The sequence below is a fragment of the Lates calcarifer genome, linkage group LG5 (assembly GCF_001640805.2).
Source record: "Lates calcarifer isolate ASB-BC8 linkage group LG5, TLL_Latcal_v3, whole genome shotgun sequence".
NCBI lineage: Eukaryota > Metazoa > Chordata > Actinopteri > Centropomidae > Lates > Lates calcarifer.
Window position 1 is genome coordinate 27,567,403 of NC_066837.1, and position 20,004 is coordinate 27,587,406.

Below are 20,004 nucleotides of genomic sequence, written 5' to 3' on the forward strand. Positions count from 1 at the left end.
TCAGACAAAGCTAATACATAAACTCTGCGAGCACATGTAAGTCCATGGCACCGCATAGTGTACTCCTTCAGCACCTGGACTTTATGCACTGAAATGTGGTGAATAGGACAGATTGATCAAACTGAAGCCTTCTTTCTGCTGGGGGGTCTAAGGAGGGGTTGGGATCATTTTTGTACAAATGATCTGAGAGGTAAGTCAAACTTTATTAGTTTTAATCAATGATTGAAATGTTCTTTAAGATTAAATAATACCCGTAAATGAAGTGTTCTGGCTGTTGCTGGTTCACCTGTGCATTTGGTGAGATTCAAGCACCTGGCTTCTACTGTAACATGGTAATAAAAATTATAGTAGTAGTATAATGGTCATAAATAACTGTAACAACTATGATAATAGCCGTAGCCTGTAATTTAAATGTACTGCTTTTAAAAGACATCAGCTACAACATTAAAACCAGTTACCGGCTAAAAATGTACTGGGCTTTGTGATGCAAGTTGAAAAGTAGAGTTGAAAGTTGAAAATAAAGAGTGTTCAGAAACCTGAGGTCTTGATAAGTCAGGATAAATTTAATTGATCTCACAAAGAGAAACTGAACTATCTCACTGGCAAAAGAAAGTACAATGACAGATGTATTTTTTTAAAAAAGGCACTTCATCTCATTTTGATCTGAAGCATGAAAAAAGTACATGTTCCTTCACACACGTACTGTAATAATATAGTGAGGAGATAGGTAAGTAACAGTACATTATTAGATACAAAAATTATGGGGAATGGAATTGGTTGGTGGGTAAAGTGTCTTGTGTCTGCAGGTGACAAATTTAGCAGCATGAGATGCTATTACTGCATTTAGTAAAACAGAAAAGTCAAAGCACCAGGGATATAGGTTACGGGTCTGCTCAGTCTATGATTTGATGTTTGCACCATAGTTGCCTTTAACATTATTAACTTATGTTAGATATCTGTTTCTCTTTTCTCTCTTTTTGATTTCATTGTTTTACTCTAACCTTCATGTTGGGTGCAGGCTGTATGGGTGGTTTGGGGGTGGTAACGTATGTGGGTAACATTGCTGTAGGCTGTACTCTATGCCTCTAGAGCTGAGTAACAAGGTTTGTCTGTCAGATGAAGAAGAAAAACCAGTCACATCAACCTGATTGTCAGCTCTAAGCTCTAACATCTATGACAAGTCAACATTTCATAAGCGATCAGAAAGTCTGTATTTTAGAGTGTCTGGGCTTTGAGAGAATTGCTTGTGGCCAAGGGCCATAAACTGTAGATATCTGGACAATATTCATAGCAAAATGCTTGTGGGATCAAATGCTCAGTGGATTAGGTTACAGAGGACCGTGACTGTCTGTTCAGTTTTGTTTTTGCAGTAGAAGGATGGCTTGGGGAGGCAAACAGAACATAGAATAGAATGTTTAACTGTTGTCCCAAAGGCTGTGATACAATTTGGAAACAAAAACATCTAACTTGATTAACAGATTTTACAAAAATACAACAGAAGATTGACTGTAAAGAAAGACTGGATGTAACCTTTGCTAACAACATGTCCTCAGGCCTAAATGACACATAGGCTGTTTGTGCCCTAACTTCTCATACAACCCAAATTGAGCCCCTACAGAAGAAAGCATACTGGAATTCTGTTATCATGGTTACAATAATAAACATGTGGTTAAGCTTATGGAATGGTCATGGTTCGGTTAGACAAAAAAACAACTTGCTTTGGTTTAGGGAAAGATCATGGTTTGGATTGAAGTAGGCATTTTCTTGTGTTTGGAGGAAATGTCATGGTTACAATAATAAAACACACGTTTAAGGCTGTGGAACAGTAATGGATAAAAAACAACAACAAAAAACAGACAAACAAACAAAAAATCCCTCTCACTGACATCAGTTCCACACTGGAAACAAAAAGCAGTCTCCTGTATGAAAATCCTGTCTGTTGCCAACCCATCCATCCATTCCAACCTCCTCCTAATGTACAGGTTGTTGCTCTTTATGCTGTGTTAGCTGACTTCTGACTTGCCTCCTCACTGCTGGAAGTCACCTTACAGCAAAACATAAGGTTAGGTCATAATAAACTGCTTTCACAGACAATCTATGGGCTTTTTTTTATAGGACCGTGTCTTTGCCAAACAGCAGGCACAATTAACCATAATGGGATAATGCTAAATGCTAAAATAGAATCACATAAGTGGAGAGAGTTAAAGAGTCAGTTAACTGCAATATTTAGCAACAGTTTTATAACATCAGCAAGCATAAGTCGCCATGAACCACTGGTCATACCAGACCAAACAAGGGTGTAGCAGCAAAACCCCCTGAGTGGATTACACTGACAAACGTTGCCTCTTGTTGCTCATGAATTTATCTTTTATGTTATTTGAGTAGCTTTTGTACTTAAAGTATTTAATCCCACAGCCATGTTGGTTTACCATGGGAAGTCTACCAACTGAGTCCTCTTGTCCATTGTGGTCTCTCTGTTTCAGTTCGAAAACAATGATGTGATTTTTTTAAAAGCTGCCACATGCAGAATTTGAACTTCAGACTACTACCCCCTAGTGGTAACATGGGAAGTGACACTGTAGCAGATGGCGGTGCATGCCTACCACCCACGTCTATGCAATAACAATAATTTTAAAAACAATCTAATCACATAAACATTTTACAGATGGTGGCTTCAAAAAAAAAAACAAAAAAAAAAAACAAGACAAACAAACAAAAATAACAAATAACCCATATATAAAAAGTTTCCCAAAACCTATTCATTTAAAAATTGAGTCAGTTTGGGGAAACCTCCTTTTTTCATTTTTTATTTAACATTTTTTCAATAGTTTACCTGAGTTTTTTTGGGATGTAACTTTTATCAGATTGAGGATATCATCTTACTAAGTCTATACTTGCCACTGCCTTCAGGAATAATTATAGTTACAAATATACAGTTATAAATCAGTTACCATCTGTATGGCAGTTGGGCTAAGATTTTATGTCATTTCCTCCAGCTATGACTGAAACCTCAGATCTTTGTGTAGTGATTTGCCTCTATATTGTGGGTCTTTTATGCTGAAAGTAAAGCCACATTTATCAGGTGAACAATGAGCTACGCCCACACCCCTATACAGCTTTAGGTGAACCCTTCAAATCAATGGTACGTTGGACTCTAAAGAGCCCTTCCCACAAGAGACATGGCTACAAAGAAAGAAATATGACCACAGAAAAATATGACCTGCTCAAAAGAACTGTGTGCCGATACTGCCTTGGGGTATAATAACTTTTCAGTCCAACACAATGAAAATGTACTTTTCCACAGATTTTTAGTCTTTGATAGTCCACACAGTATGATTCTGTTCTTTTTTTTTTTTTTGCAGATAACATTGGATGGACAATCTAAGTACAGTCAAAACTGTTAGTTCTGGTGGAGGTGCTGGGGGTAGTAGCAAAGGTAAGATGCGAAAGGTGTTGGTCTGTTACTGTGGCTGTTCTTAAATGCAGATTAGCAATGCAGTTGCATACATCTATTCATCTTCTGTGTATTCTCAACAAATATGTAATTGTATTTGTACTTGTAATTGTGTGAAATTTCATATTGTATCAGTGACGGCAGTAATACAAATGAATCAAACCATTAAAAGTAATATAATAGAAAATACTATAACAACATCAGTATTGTATTGTATTTAACAAATATATATATATTTTTTTTTACAGTGGTCACAAAATCAGTCACAACTACTCGACTGACCTCACAAAGTAAGTTGTGCTATTGGTCATCTTCATGCATAACACACATAACATAATTATCTATGCACATCTCATATCAACTGTTTACATCAGTTTATTGCAGGTTTGCACACATATTGAATTATAGATTTCGACAGTTAAAGCTGCACTAAGTGCAGTATTTGACTATCCGCAATATGAAAATGGGTAATGCTCTACAGTTTCCCTCAGGTCTAACGAGCTTTTTAATGTCACCATCTTCAAAAAATTAATTGTTTTGGTTTTCTGGTTGTTACAGGTTTGGTTCAGTCTTATGCACTTTATGTTCATAAAAAATCATGTTGCTATGTGTCTGCTGGATGTGTAATTAAAGTCTTTTTGGTTTACATTAACCATATCGACTCTATAAATGGATCATAGTGTTCTACTACTCAACAATTCAACAATTTCCCTCAAGGGATTAATAAAGGATTCTGATTGTGATTCTCACAGGTGACCAAAAAGGAGAAAGAAAGAAAATGCATGCAGCTTTAAAGTATGTTGAGCTAAACAAGGAACTATAATAATATGCTTGCAACATTTTTTGCCACTAAAGGGAACTATAGGTCTGTTCAGCTTCCGGGTGACAGCTTATCATTTTTATTAGACAAGTAAAATCATTACCATGGACAGCTCCAGCAGCCCAGGGTTATGATATATGTGCATGTCATAAATCAGTTTCATCTAAGAGCAGAGGGATTTCATGGTAAAGTGTGATAGGGCATGTTCAGGCACAGCACCAGGCAAGTAGAGTCTTACCTTGGGAATATTATTTGATGACAAAAAAAAAAAAAAAAAAAAAAAAAAAAGGCACAAATATTACTTTGCCCTAGCGGGCACTGTCATCTCAGTGTTTGATGAGACCTGAGATTAAAGAAAAACGCAAGGATAATATTTTTGATCTTTTTTTCCCTCTAGGCGAGCTTTCTCTGAGTGCAGGTGGGTCAGGGGGAAGAGCTGCATCAGGAGGCTCTGGAGGCACAAGCAGCACAGTTGTGATCACGTCCAGCAGCTCCCACACCGGCAGCTCTGGCAGATCTGGAGCAAGCAAGGGCACTGGAGGGATCAGTGTCACTACAGTAGAAGCATCCTCTGCTGTATCCTCAAGTGGAGGGAGTTCAGCAGCTTCTGGGGGCATCTGGGCTGGGGTCAGTGCAGGGGCGGGATCAGGGGCAGGGGCAGGGTTAGGCTCTGGGTCAGGGTCAGGGGCGGGTGTAGCAGCAGGAGCAGGGGCAGGGGCAGGAGCAGGAGCAGCTGCAGGGTTTAAGGCTGCTGGAGGGGGATCTTCCACTATGTCCTCTAGTTTTATAAGTGGTGGCAGAGAGGGAAAAAGGGAGGGGGGTTTAGGTGCTGTAACAGTTTCCACAGTGACCAAGACTAGCTACAGTTCTGGTGGATCTGGGGAAGCAAAGAGAGGATCATCCTCTGCAGTCACTTATTCACCTGCTCCAAAAGAGAGGAAGAGCATGACCACCATGGCAGCGGCTGTCTCAGATGTCTTTGATGGTTAGTAGTCGGTCAGCAGTCGATTAGTTCAACTGTTCAACTGGCTCTTGTCTTGAGAAGTAACAATAAACTTAAAGCTAATATAAACTTTTTTGTGTCATGTTTCAGAAAGTTCGAGTACAAACTCGTCCCCTGAGTACAACAGGAAGGCGTATGGTAAGTGTTACTTGAATCTCAGATTATACTCTGGGATGTGCAGATGATGCATTCTGTATTTGTACCATGAATGAATTTATGAATTAGTGTTTTCTTGCAGGCATATCAAGTGCAACTTCAACTTCTGCCACCAGGGGGAGAACCCAGAGCAGAGGTACATAGAGAGTCAGTGCACTTAAAGGGACAGTGCATAAACAGTACATATTGCCTACATTTACTTTGGAGGTTGTTATCATATGGTAAAGTAACTATGTAACTAACCATGCTGTCTTTTCTTAGAGAGTGAGATCAGAACCAGACTTCAAAGTGCTTCTCCTCCAGCAAGTTGTGAGTATGACCATCCAGCCTGTAATCATGAAATATAGCTGGTCCCAACTTGGGATAAAACAGAAGGGTGGTCCTCTGTTGCCCACTGTCACCTCTGCTGTGCAGGGACGGAGCTGGATGACGTTAAGCGCCTGCTAAGAGGAAACCACTCAACCAGCACCAGTCCAACTCAGTCCCCCAACAACACGCTGCCCATCCCCAAGAAGGCCAGTGTGGAAACCAGGACCATGTCTGAGAGTTCCACCGCAGGTTCAACCGTTTAGCTGTCAGCTTCTGTCATGATAAAAGATGATATCTAGATTCACATGTTGCTCTTGTGGTATGGACAGCTCTGATAGTTTAAAGTGACTGGAGAGTCGATGGGCTGAATGTTCAGACCAGGTGTCAGAATTGGTGATTATTATTATTGGTGTTTAGTTTTTTCTACCATTTTTCCTTTATCCCCTTTAGACCACTATGGCAGCATTTGGCCTGGAGGTGTGAGCAGTAGCTACAGTTACAATACCAACCCCAACAACCTGTCCACTCCCTCCGCCCTTTACCAATCAGGTCAGTCAAATGCATATGATTAATACCAGCAATAAAAGACTGTTTGTATGTGTCTCAAGAATTCAATTGCACATTATCGCAGGTTATGGTAAATTACTATATTACATTGCTGTCTCCGAACCAGTCAAAGGTTAACTAAAGTAATTAAGGTAAGTATGGATATATTCAGAGATGCACAACACAACTGAGATATGTTAGATAAGCCGGCTATGACCCACTAATCGGAGGGTTAGTGGTTCAATCCTTGCACTTTATATGTAAATCAAGAGCTGACTAGAAAAGTGCTATATAAGTGCAGTCCATTCACCATCCAGTGTGGTTTGAAATGTATCTTTACCTGCTGTACGAAATTATACTCCCAGTAGATACAGCTGTGTGTTTTCTTGTCTTTTTGGACTGTGATGGTGGACAAATAAGACTCTGTTCTGTTCTGTCGTGTCCAGGAGTTCAGAACAACCTGACATTCAGCTCTCCCTCCGTGAATAGTGGACTATCTGCAAGCAGCACTGGTGAGCCTTTTCTTGTCATGTCACAGCCCACAGGGGTTTCAGATCCTTTGCATGGCACTGATGGTCTATAGCCCATGTTGTTTTTCTCTCTCTCTCAGTCCCAGTGTATGGTGTTCAGAATAATCTGACCAGTGCCAGCCCCACTGTACTCTCTCCCACTGGAACTGCCTCACAGATAGGTAGAGATATATAGCCAATATCAAGAATAAGGACAAAATGTTCATACTTATTATACTTACATCAGCATTTGAATGTATTAAACCAGTCAGAATATCACTTGTGTTGTACAAGTGTGAAATAATGAAATAAGATGTTTATTTGTCTCCTCACAGTTTATGGTGTACAGAAAAATCGTGTCTGGCTTTGGAATAAGCCCAACTACAGGTGAGACTGGAGAGAGAATGTGCAGTTCAAATAAAATGCCAAATTAGACCAATGAATTGGTGGATAAAAACAGTTTAATTCAGTTACCCTGTGATGACAACTAAACTTGTGTGGCATCAAGGCAAATGAAAATGTCATTGTTCAAGTATAATTTATGACTGATTTTTGCCAACAAGGCGTGCTATTCAATGTTTATGTTCAAACACTGTCTTTGAGTTTTTAATATCATGTCTCTTGCAGTGAGACCCGGCAGTCCCACTAATGACGAGGCCTCAGGCAAAGATTTTAAGTTTGTGATGGTAGAGAAGGAGAATGCTCCTGTCAAGAAGGAGACAGAGAGACTCATCATGACCAAAGACACAGGGAAGCAGTTCATGTCTGCTGCACCAGCTGCTACGTCTGGTAATTTTAAATACTGCTGCTCACATACTGCTACTGCTCATATTGCTACAACACTGCTATAAATTCCACTGCCATTGCTACTGCCACTTTAATATTATGAAACAGGTTTTCTTGTGATCTATTTCTGTGTATGATTATTGACAACTGATTTACTCTGTCATGTAGCGACCTACTCTGAGGACTCACTGAAGAGAGAGAAACAGAAGCTATCAACCAGCACAGTGGAGGAAGGAACAGATGCTAAATGTAGATTTACATTCAACAGTTGATATCACATACAGAATTTATAGAGTATATGTAATTTTTGGCATGTAATTAATTGTGGTTTCATTTTTTAAAGCTTCAAGCCTAAAAGTTGCCACGAAAGACAAAGCCACATATGCAGGTACTGTATACTGCCCCATAAACTCCTGCTGATTCATGTTCAGATCCTGTCACTAGGCACTAGATATGCTCTAAAACAGGTCTTAGAGGGATGCATGAGAGGTTGAGTTTCTTGAAATTCTTGAATTTTTTTTCTTGAAAGTTTCTAGCTCAAGTGGTTGATTTATGGGAAATATGCTTGTTTCTTGCTCAGAGATAGATGAGAAGATTGACACCACTCTAATGTCTGTCTATCAGATAAGCTATGAACAGAAAATAGTTAGCTCAGCTTTGCATAAGGACTGGAAACAACTGGCCAAGAAATGGTCCAGCAGATAACCTTTCATGAAACTGGTTCATATTTACACTTCAGTTTTTGTATGGATTAAACAAACCAGATAACATGTTAAGTTCTGAGCATTAGAGGTGCTGGTAGGTGGTTTTGTTACTTTTCAGAGCCTTTCAGAGCTGTTTCCCTGTTTCCAGTCTTTATGCTAAGCTAAGATAATCTGCTGTTGGCTATAGCTTCATATTTAACAGACAGATACAAGAGTAGTATCAACTATCTATCATCTAAACTCTCTGCAAAAAAAAAAAAAAAAAAAGGATTTGCCAAGATGTCAATTCTTTAAGAAACCTGTAGAAAGAAAATGTAAGAACAATAAAAATAAAGTATATTGTATATGCTGACTCAGCATTCACACTAACTAGAGATAATAAGGAACTTAAGGAGGAAAAGAAGGGAAAAAGATTAGATACTTTTTGTGAATCTGCTGCTGTTATGCACCTAATCCAGTTTTCTAACTGTCTTGAAGGAACAAAAAAAAACTTAATCTTGCACCTGAACTTTATTGTCTCTCAGAGATCCATAAAGATGAATCAGGCTTTGGATTCTGGTCCTGCTGTAGCTGGTGGAAGTGGCTGCTGGGCCTCCTGCTCAGCCTGCTCCTCCTCCTTGGACTCCTCTTCGGACTCATCGCTTTGGGTAAAACTGTCCTTTATTCTCTGGCAGCAAGTTATTTGTCTACAGAAAAGTCAGTGAACGTGACCTCCACATGTTAGGTTCATCTCCTCTCTTGTTTCATAGGTGAAGAAGTGAGACGCCTCAAGAACCGTGTTGATGCTTTAGAAGCCATCACTGGCACTGCCTCAGCCAGGTCCAGTCGCCTATCGGCCTCTTCAGGCATCAACATCATCGACCCGCTGGATTCGTCATACATCGACAGGAGCTCCTCTGGGCCCACCCTGACGCGCTCTGACAACACGATCAACTTGGGGGCTGCTGGGCCTGGAGGAGGTGTGGGGAGTGGACCAGGACAGGATAGTGCTGGCCTGCAGAGAACCGTTCAGCAGCTGGTCAGGGCTGAACTCCGCTCTGATGCTGTAAGAGGTACAGACTGAACACACAGATCTGTTATTTTCAAATAAGTTCATGAATCAAGCCAACCCCCAGTGAAACAAACTGGTGTATGTTTGAATGTAACTGATCCTAACTTTTTTTCTGTTGTTAGAATCACTTGTTTACTCTCTGAAGGGAGAGAGAGGAGAACCAGGACCTAAGGGTAGGTTTGCTTAAATCCTAGAGTAATTTGGAAATTGATACTTTATTGATATTCATCATAAATACGTCTGTTTCTCTACAGGGGATCCGGGGGCATTTGGGCAAAAAGGTGTGGTATTAATCAGAATTTCATAAATATCAAACCTCAGACATGTGTGATGTAAGAATCAAGCTTTATGAACTGCAAGGAGCCTCTAAAAATCCATGTTTTGCAGGTGATAGCGGCTTCCCTGGTCTGCCAGGTAAGACTGACAAATATGTCGTGGCTTTTTCCTTCACACAGAGGTGACAAACTCACTGCCTGTCTCTTCTCATATATCTTATTTCTATAGGTCCTCCTGGGCAGATGGGTCACCCAGGACTGGATGGACCAAGGGGACCAAAGGGAAGTGCAGGTAATGTTAAGTTTCATTCATTGCTCTTTTAGGTTGACTGGAGACTTTTAGAAAGAAAAACCACGGGCCAAGTCTCTCCTCCTTTGTGACCAGGTGAACCAGGTGCCGAGGGACCACCTGGACAGAGGGGCCGGGAGGGGCCAATGGGCCCACGAGGAGAGAATGGACCACCTGGATTTGGAGAGAAAGGAGATAAAGGTAGAAAATGGTTTTCTCGCCCAGGTTGAATCTATGGAAAGTTCTTTGTTGTTAGGTTTTTGGTAATGAAACTTGGTTTTGACAGGCTCTCAAGGTGAGCCAGGACGCCCCGGTCCTGCTGGTGCCCTTGGACCTGTGGGGCCGAAGGGTAAGGTCAAAGATCATGGCTGAATTATAGGTCAGAGCAAAGCAAATTTTAAGGACCATACCAGTGTTTGACTTTAACTTTGAATCACTAAAACTGACATAGAAAGCTCACAGCAGTATGTGGACAGATTCTATTACTGGCAAAAATCAATGACCTCTCTATTTTCCATGTTTGATTTAGGTGCCATGGGAGAGCATGGTGCCCCAGGAAGCCCTGGTAAGGACTCAATCATACATGAATTTCAGATTTTGTCTGTTTGGCACTGACTGGTAGCAGTATATTAAATCTGTTTATTATTTGTCTGCAGGTGCTCCTGGTCCCAAGGGTTTCCAGGGTGAAGCAGGAGCTCCAGGAGTGAAAGGTACCTTTTAAGCTTTAACTGGTTTCATTTTCATGATCCTCTTAAAATCTGGATTACACAGTCTTTTAAATTTGTCAAAATATAAATAAGAATATAATAAAATCAAATGATAATGTGTAAGAAAAAGACCAAAATACATGGAAATGATTATATCTCAGCAGAACAATGATTGATTAGTTAACTATTGTATTCATAGAAGAACATTGGCCTTTATCAGTTTAGAACCTTTTAAGAGCTCCACTTACACTTAATGCAGGTGACCGAGGAACTCCAGGACTGCCAGGAACCAAGGGAGAACAGGGAGAGAGGGGACCACGTGGAGGAATAGGTGCGTCTCAGCACAGTTTCATTAGTCCTTCACAACATGACTTATAAAAATACAGCTGCTATCACAGCAGCCATTGAACATTAAAGTGGGAAAGATGTTCGGGAGCACTGTATGTATATATGTTTATATATAATTATAATAATCTAAAGAGTATGGTCTGGACCTGCTCTATATGAAAAGTGCCTTAAGATGACTTTTGTTGTGACTCTGTGCTATATAGATTGAACAACCATTCACACTCACATTTACACCTATAGGCAACTTAGAGTTACCACTTAACCTGCATGTCTTTGGACTGTGGGAGGAAGCTGGAGAACCCACACAGGGAGAAGATGTAAATATGCGTCAGTAATAAGATCAGTTAACATGACCTCTGAAAGAAAAAAAAACAAACAAACATTTGTTCTCATATAAATTAAGAGTTCAGTTCATAAGCAGAAAAGAGCATCCTTGTTCAGTTCATCACTCCCAGAGATTTTGCTTCTACAGTCTTATTTGTCATGATATGACCAGTAGCTTTTGTCTAATGTGGTTACTGTTAGCAAACTTTAGTTTGATATTCATATGTGACTGATTGCTCACTCAGTTTTTTGGATATTCAATGATGAGTCCTTTACTCCTGTTTGTTCTTTTTGAAAACCAGGCTGATTTCCGGCAGGGTATCAACATATGTAGCGTATCAAAAATGAAGATGTTAACTGAAAGTAAGACCTCCAGAGGCTGTTAGGTATAACCTATGTAAGGTTATACCCATAGGGTCTGTGAATGTGTAACCTTATCCTATTAAAATGTATGATAATAAGAAATAATTCTACTAATTTTTTATCAGTTTGAAAAATGCAAGTTGCAAACTCAACAATGTTTAGGTTAAAAAAAGGTTTTAATGGTTCGCCCTCATAGCCGTTAGGGTGCGTACCATGTGGGCCCTAGTGGTCTGAGCAGGTGGACCCCGGTTCGACTCCCAGTCCGGCTGGACATTTACTGCATGTCATTCCCCCTACTCTCTCACTGTCCTATCAATAAAGGCAAAAAAAGGGGTTTTGATTTTTGATAGATCCTATTTTCATGATTATAGGTGAACCGGGACAACCTGGACCACAAGGCCCTGCTGGATCTAAGGGAACTAAAGGAGTTGCAGGTGAGGAGAGATCTACACAGTAATAGTATATGATATTCTTTAAACAGGATGTAAAGATTGGAGGAGGAAATGATGAGGATTGCATCATTCTGTATCGCCACACAGTGTAGCTCATTTATGATTTATGGAACACCTGTGAGGACATTTTTCTGCTGGTGCCAAGGAAAGTGTATCATTAGTGTATCATGAGTGTCCTCTCAACTACAGTCTCTGTGTAAAAATTGCAGGTGACTCAGGTCCAATGGGACTTCCTGGTGCGAGAGGACCACCTGGACTTCCTGGAGATATTGGTCCCCCAGGTACCATAACACTGTCTAATAGGGGCCCTATTCATAATCAGCTGTAATGTAATAAATGGTGCTTATCAAATATTGAACTCCAGGTAGGTTATTTTTAATTGATTAAATCTGTTGTTATTTTTCCCCAGGCACCCCTGGTCTTCAAGGACCCCCAGGTATGAGAATATGTAACAAAATAAATGTTTTACCGTCCTTCAAGATTAGATTTAATATATTTGAATAATGTTTTCTGATCCGTTACCACAGGTATTGCTGGAAATCCAGGACAGCCTGGTGGTAAAGGTAATGCCTCATTTCCTTGCTAGTGAAGGTAAAAAGAATTTCACATCCACCACACAGTGCTATGGAAGGTCCTGGATGCAAGAATAAATAGAATAGAACAATACATATCTTCTTTACCATCTTACTACTGTCCAAGCTTTTGGTAAAACAAACAAATCTTCTTTGAGGTATGAGATGCACTAAATGCACCAAAAACAAGGGGTGGTGGGCTCAGGTGGAGTTTCTTTGAGTTCAATATTACATACTATACATTATATAAGCATATTATGCTCACTCTCTATGAAACATTTCCCACACTTTTTCTTTGTTTCTTTTCTGTTAGACTGGACAGTAGCTATTGCTTAGTGTTTATATGAGGGGCTGTGTGGGACAGAATTTAAACATACATACAAGTAAAAGCAATGCTGGACTATAGTAATGCTAGAGGCTGCTTGGCACAGTATGCTGAGTCAGCTTGCTAATAAGCTGTCTATGGAAAAAAAAAAATTTGAATATTGAAGTTTTGCAGGTATTTGGTCATAAACCAAAGTACTGGACAACTAAATGGTGACCTGTTGATGGTGCTAGAGGAAAGGTCAGGGATCACCAGTTATTACAGTCCATCCTCTGGGGACCACGAATGTCTGTTCTACTGACACTGTCAACGCTAGAACCACCACTATAATGGCTGACAAAAAGTTTGAAAACACACTTCTAAACATTTGTCATGTGAGAGCTACATGAGAATAATTAGTGCTAATGCTAGTCGTGTAAAATGGCAGTAAAGTTTTCTTGCCAATGTTTCTGAAAACTAAGGACCAAATGTTTTCAATTTACTGTTTAATTAAGCGTTGAAGCAGTAAGGTTATGGTTTTAAAAACCATAAACTCTTCAATCAAAGACATGCTTAAGATTTTGTAATGCCAAAATCCAATCTACCATCTGCTAGATGTTTGATGTTAAGCTTCATGATGCAGTCTAATGTAATGCTCATTTCAGGTGAACCTGGTTTGCCTGGCAAAGTCATCACTTCAGGTAAGAACTGCAGTACAGACATACTGTGTGTTAGTTTTTAAATATTGCGCACTCTACCAACTGGTCTTTGTTTCTTTCTTTATTATTCCTAGGTGGGTCTGATACTGTCACCATCCCTGGACCTCCAGGGCCCGCTGGGTCTCCAGGTCCTGCTGGACCCCCTGGTTTGTCCGGTCCCATTGGTCCTGCTGGTGTTCCAGGACAACCTGGTAAATCAAGCTCTTGACAATTATTATGCAGGTTAGATGGGAACTGTTAGATGAATGTAAGGATTGTTGATACATATATTGGACAGATTTTTTGTGATGGTACATTGACTCAATCCTAGGTCCTAAAGGACCACAAGGTGAAAAGGGAGAAAAAGGAGAAAAAGGAGAAAAAGGAGAAAAGGGAGAAAAGGGGGAGAAGGGAGAACAAGGAGAACCTGGTGTGCCTGGTGTCAAAAGTTCAGAAACTGTCAGTGCCACCCAGACCGATAGTGAGTACCTCTCTGTTTCTTTAATCACTTACTTTGATGCTACTATCAAGATAACACTATGTGAGATACATGCAGAAACACTGTCTATTTTCATTTCTAATAGAACTTTCCTCAGCGGCAGGTGTGCCTGGTCCACCAGGACCCCCAGGGCCTCCAGGACCACCTGGTCCTCAGGGTCTCCCTGGTATGTAGAAAGCTATTTGTTAGGTACCATTGGAACTCACAGCTGTGATGGGTTCTTATTCAAATGCTGCTGTCATTACTATTTAGGTGAGAGTAAACAAGGTCCTCCAGGACGCAGAGGTCCTCCAGGAGAGCCAGGTAAGCAAGTATCTGGCATTACACAGCCAGTTAGTTGGTTAGCTAGCTAGCTATAGCTAAATTCAGAAGCACATTTATGGCCCATTGAAAGACTCATTGTGTGGGTAGCTGTGTTGTAGCTGAGCTAGTGGCAGGTGTCAATGCACCAAACAGAACTCAGAGTCTTGCCTGTGCTGTTATGGTTAGTTTTGGTTTAACCAAATTTTCAAATCCAAATGTACAGAATCTACCTAAACTGAAGCACATAAAATGTTGTTTTGCATGTTTTACACACAGTATGAATTTTTATAGAAAAATCAACGTGTCACCATCACATTCCAACAAAACTCTATGTGCACGGTCTAAAAAAAAAAGAAGGGTGTAGCTATTCTTTCTATCTCTGTCTCTAAAAGTTATATTACTCTCTCTGATTTTAAGTTGATCTGTGATTGTGTTGCTGTCTTCACAGGTGTTGGATCACCCGGACCCCCAGGAGAGAAAGGAGAACCTGGCAGCTTTGTGCCTACATCAGGTTGGTGAAAGAGAACTCATTTCAGATGGCCAATCAGCCTCTACTGACTTTGCTCTGCATTTTGATGCACTTTTCTCTCTTTTGCCACAGAGACCTTCTTTGCTGGACCACCAGGACCTCCAGGACCCGCAGGCCCACAGGGTTCAGCAGGTAGGTTCAATGAAATAGATGCCTCTGAAACCATGTGTCAGACTGTTTTACAAATTCATTTTCATTTTATCATTCTTTCTTTTCAGGTGAACAAGGACCACAAGGGTACCGGGGTGAGAAAACTGCACACCACTGCATGCATCATAGTATTTAGAAACAACATTTTTTTTAAAAACAGGCAATGATTGTTTCAGGTGAACCAGGTCAACCAGGTCTACCAGGAAGTCCAGGGGAACCAGGTGTTGGTATGTGAACAACTTTTAGATGGGGTGGATTTTTATATTTTCTTTCTAAGTTAATTTTAAAGCTCCTCTACAGATGTACTCCAGTCTTATGTCAGTTTCTATTTGTATGAGTTCTCATGTAGAAAGTACTTGTGGAAGGAGATGGCAGATGAGCCCTGAGGCCTTGCTGTTGGGAGTTGTTGAGAACATTATAACTAAACTTTAAAATGAAGAGTTAGTTTGACAAATATTCATAGCACAAGGCCCATTCACTCAGCTTTCAGCCACCTCTCATGGTCTTCATCAGTAGACAGAGTTTGCTTAGTTTTCATGGAGATATTTCCATTGAAGTAATGACGCTTCACACACTTTTACCACATAGTCAGCCAGTGTTTCGGTTTTCACCTCAGGTTTCCCAGGTCAGCCTGGACCTAGGGGGCCTCCAGGGCCAGAGGGGCCAGAGGGGCCACAAGGACCCAAAGGTAAACTCAGTCAGCTTTCTGTGAACTTCTATTTCTATTGTACAGACCTGTTACAAATCCTGCTTTATTCATGTGCTATCACACAGGAGTTAGCCCACATATAGAAAAAAATCCTGTTCATTCTGTCTGTCTTTCTCCTGTCATCAGACAATCAACACAAATCAGGGTTCTTCACTTAAACAAACATTTCCTTAAGTCAGTATACAGAGGATGATGAAATACAAAATGAAATTCATCCTTAACAACTCCAACATTACAAAAAACACACAAACGTCGCTCTCCTGGAGTGATAAGTTTTTATATATGGTTTTGTATAGTCGTTATCTTTAATGATTTCGTGTTGGCACAATCCCAATCTTTTTGATCAGTCTTTCCTCTGGAAACTGAGTGAGGCAATTCCTCACCAGTTCACCTCTCTGCTTTATAAGATATGGCTCCCATCCCATATTGCCTAACTTGCTTAGCAGTAAATTTTAAGAAAACATCTCATGGATAGCATTAGCCCACACTGTCCCTTCAATTCCCCCAGTAAAACTCATATATTCAATGCATACCAAGCTAAGATATTTAAAAGCGTTACACTTTTACACTTTAAAGGCACTAAAACAGTAATAGTCATTCTCCAATGACTAAGTTCTTGAGCTTAATCGTGTACATAAATGGTGAATAATGTAGGGGGGAAAACATCCCTTTGCTTTTAGTCCTGAAATCATGAAGCTGGAGCTTTGTACAAGGCTTTGATGGCATCATGAAATTTACCATTAATACCAAAACAAAGTAAGTCTATTTACATGTTCCTTGTAGGTGATGCAGGAGTCCCTGGAGCCCCAGGAATCCCAGGAGTCTCTGGTGGTAAGACCTTCCTACATATCAAATCACATATCAAAAGAGTGTCTTAATGATAATCTTCACTAACCCCGTGCTTACAGTGGTGTGAGTGAGCAACAATAACTGACAAACATGTTAAGACACCTGTCAATCTTGCAGACTTACCAGACAACATGTTTTCATTGAGCACCTTTTGACATCTCAGGGAGAGCTGGAGTAATCCAGGTCAAACCCTAGTACCTGGCTGCATCATGTGGTCTCAGCTTTTGCAGGAATCAGGAGCTTGTTAGTGTGTGAGTCAGCTATAGCAATGTCTTCCACCAGCTAGATTGAAACCTTGGTGCAAGAGGAGTATGTCGACCAGAGACACATTCACGTACTGATTGACAGCTGTGAGCTCCCACCCTTTGGCCTTTTTTGATTGGTTAGGAGGGAAAGGCTTGGTCAGAGACTTTTTCCACTGCTGCCAGATTGTTCAGTGAGTTTGGATCACAGAAGCCTTTCTACATTAAAATATGTTTTGGAGCAGGGATACCACAATATCAGAAATTTGGTGATTTGGTGCCAATACCAAATTTCACTGTTCTTGATACTAAATAATCATATGTTCCTAAAGTCCTACGTTCCCTAGTTCAATATTTTGTAAACACGCAGTAACCCTCCTGTTGTGTTCTTCCTAAATATTTCAAAAATATTTTCCTTTTATTAAACTGGAAGAAGGCTTCAGAACAACTCTAACCCCTCACCATATCACTAACCCTCTCACTCCTCATCCCCTAAACCATTTGATAAGCTCCCTCAGGTATAGGACTATTGTACCAAGAGCCATGTGGCAGTTCCAGGGAACAGGAAACCCCTTTGATGAGTTCAAGTTCCCATTATTTGCTTATAGAGCTGGGAAACACAGGACCCTGGGAACATAGGAGTGACTCCAGTCATATTGCAGTTGCTGTGATGTACCAGTAGTTTTTTACTTTTTAAACATATTTTTAAACATCTTTTCTATATGTACATGACATGTTATTACTAGGTAGTTCATTCAGTCCTGGACCACCAGGCCCACCTGGCCCACCTGGCCCACCTGGGAGAGATGGAAGTGGGACTGGATCACCTGATGTGGGCCAGTACATTTCAGAATACCTTCAAAGTAAGCTATACCCTGGTGTCTGTTTACTTTGGTTTATGTAACACTAGATATGGATGAAACAAAGACCTAGGTCAAGTAATCTTCTTGAGACAATATTGTCTTGCAGGTGGTGGCATCAGGGAGTATCTGGCTGGACCTCCTGGACCTCCTGGTCCTCCAGGACCTCCAGGGACTGCAGGGGATGGGCAGGTGGATGACGTTGCCAACCGAGTCATCGCCTACATCCAGAGTATGATCAGTTACATAGTAATGCAACACCTATTATTGCACAGGATGTCTGTATGCAAAATTCCTGAAAATTCTACCTATTGTATTCATGTTCAGGTAGAGGATATGATGGGACTCCTGGTCCGCCTGGTCCTCCAGGTCCACCAGGGTCTGTCTCTGTTAATGACATCATCAGCCTATTACAACGTAAGTTTCATTTGAGGGTAATCAAATGGATGTGAGGAGATTTGTTGCTGGCCCTCCCGATTCTCCAGGTCCGCCTTGTTCCATCTCTGTCAATGACATCATCTACCTATTGCAACATAAACTTTAGTCCCCATATTTCTGACCAGGCCTGGGCAGGTATGAGATTCTGATAGAATGATAACCCTAAGTGAAAATATCATGCTTTCACACGGGGAGCGTGTGGGGGGGCTTACACTATAGGAACAGTATGATGGAAAATATTGGCTTGTTCAAATCACAGTATACCCTGACCCCAGTAACCAGCCCATGCCTACTTCTGACACATGGTATACATTGCAGTGGCAGAAACTCACAAAAAAAAAAAAAAAAATCAAGAAAGAATAATTTCTTCATGTGCAGTGGAACATAGATAGATAGATAGGGAAATCCACAAGATAAAAAGGCATGCAATAAATACTGATGAATAATGATAATAACAATAATGATAAAAACACAGTGAAAAACTTCAAAGTCCAGTGCAAACAGAAGGTCCAGATTAAGGTGCAGTGTGTAGCACAATAATGGCACCAACAGTGTTTGTTACTGTATATGAATTTTAAAAACTTGAACCTGTCATGTTTGTCATGCTAATGACCTGTGTTAGAGACATTATGTGAACCTGTGAGAGAACGTATGAACACGAGGTGAGCTGGTTGGTTGCCATTATTCACTAGCCACTAGTTACAACAGATCAGTGAACATCTTCACCTGATATCCTCAAAATCTTGTGGTTTGTTTTTATTGATATCTGTCTCTTCAGAGCAAATAATAAGACGGTCAATTATTTGTGTTCAGGAGAGGATGTGCAGAGATATGTTGCTGGTCCTCCCGGTCCACCAGGACCTCCTGGAGCTCCAGGATTTGGCAGCTATGGAGTTAACACCCAGGAGGTGGCTGAACGGGTCCTCAGTCTTATGAATGGTGAGAGTTAGACACCTACTGGGTTACCTATTAAAAAGGTGTCTTGTTGAGAGAACAGTGAATGTAACTGACTATGGGTCTTGTCTGTCACCAGAGAGGGGGGTGTTAGGTGTCCCTGGACCCCCTGGACCTCCTGGGCCTCCTGGAAACTTGTTAGCAAGTAAGAGACACAGTAACAGCAACTGTTACCCCCCCCCAATAAAATAGTATCAGGGGCAACACAGTGGTGCAGTGGTTAGCCCTGTCGCCTCACAGCAAGAAGGCTCCAGGTTTGAATGTCAGTTCGCCCAGAACTTTTCTGTGTGGAGTTTCCATGTTCTCCCTGTGCCTGTGTGGGTTCTCTCTGGGTTCTCCAGCTTCCTCCCACAGTCCAAAACACATGCAGATTAATTGGTGACTCTAAATTCCCTGTAGGTGTGAATGTGAGTGTGAATGTTTGTCTATATGTGTTGGCCATGCAATGGACTGGTGATCTGTACAAGCTGTACCCCACCTCTTGCCCAATGTCAGCTGGCTCCGGCCCCCCCACGACCCTTAATGGATAAGTGGTGTAGATAATGGATGGATGAAGGAATGAATAGTATCAATTCTGAAGCAATTAAATCTGGTTACATTCCAAAGCTAACATATGTTCAATTTTCATTGTCTGAATAGCTGGTTATCAAGCAATTGTGGGTCCACCAGGGCCTCCTGGTTCTCCAGGTGTCCCTGGTCCACAAGGACCACAAGGACCACCTGGACCAGCAGGGCCACCAGGATTTGGGAACTACATAACCTCAGACATTCGTGACTACCTGCAAAGTAAGCTAGACTTAA

The 20,004-nt window shown here is 40.9% G+C and overlaps 1 protein-coding gene across 1 annotated transcript in view; it reads left to right on the forward strand.

The window, feature by feature from the left end:
• LOC108884501 (collagen alpha-1(XVII) chain-like) overlaps positions 1–20,004 on the forward strand; it is a 24,597-nt gene continuing 4,593 nt past the window's right edge. Inside the window, 48 exon segments of the mRNA XM_018678409.2 lie at positions 1–190; positions 3,363–3,436; positions 3,703–3,744; positions 4,672–4,869; positions 4,936–5,259; positions 5,368–5,415; positions 5,516–5,569; positions 5,695–5,742; positions 5,848–5,991; positions 6,193–6,291; positions 6,735–6,800; positions 6,899–6,979; positions 7,133–7,153; positions 7,401–7,586; positions 7,752–7,832; positions 7,927–7,971; positions 8,812–8,934; positions 9,037–9,339; positions 9,461–9,511; positions 9,593–9,619; positions 9,726–9,752; positions 9,843–9,905; positions 9,999–10,103; positions 10,189–10,251; positions 10,432–10,467; positions 10,559–10,612; positions 10,869–10,940; positions 12,016–12,078; positions 12,306–12,377; positions 12,506–12,532; positions 12,624–12,659; positions 13,638–13,673; positions 13,766–13,882; positions 14,002–14,151; positions 14,255–14,335; positions 14,422–14,472; positions 14,921–14,983; positions 15,074–15,133; positions 15,220–15,246; positions 15,328–15,378; positions 15,768–15,839; positions 16,644–16,691; positions 17,698–17,814; positions 17,921–18,043; positions 18,139–18,228; positions 19,063–19,188; positions 19,283–19,348; positions 19,843–19,989. Coding sequence (XP_018533925.1) covers positions 3,373–3,436; positions 3,703–3,744; positions 4,672–4,869; positions 4,936–5,259; positions 5,368–5,415; positions 5,516–5,569; positions 5,695–5,742; positions 5,848–5,991; positions 6,193–6,291; positions 6,735–6,800; positions 6,899–6,979; positions 7,133–7,153; positions 7,401–7,586; positions 7,752–7,832; positions 7,927–7,971; positions 8,812–8,934; positions 9,037–9,339; positions 9,461–9,511; positions 9,593–9,619; positions 9,726–9,752; positions 9,843–9,905; positions 9,999–10,103; positions 10,189–10,251; positions 10,432–10,467; positions 10,559–10,612; positions 10,869–10,940; positions 12,016–12,078; positions 12,306–12,377; positions 12,506–12,532; positions 12,624–12,659; positions 13,638–13,673; positions 13,766–13,882; positions 14,002–14,151; positions 14,255–14,335; positions 14,422–14,472; positions 14,921–14,983; positions 15,074–15,133; positions 15,220–15,246; positions 15,328–15,378; positions 15,768–15,839; positions 16,644–16,691; positions 17,698–17,814; positions 17,921–18,043; positions 18,139–18,228; positions 19,063–19,188; positions 19,283–19,348; positions 19,843–19,989 — 4,048 coding nt within the window. The 5' untranslated portion in view covers positions 1–190; positions 3,363–3,372.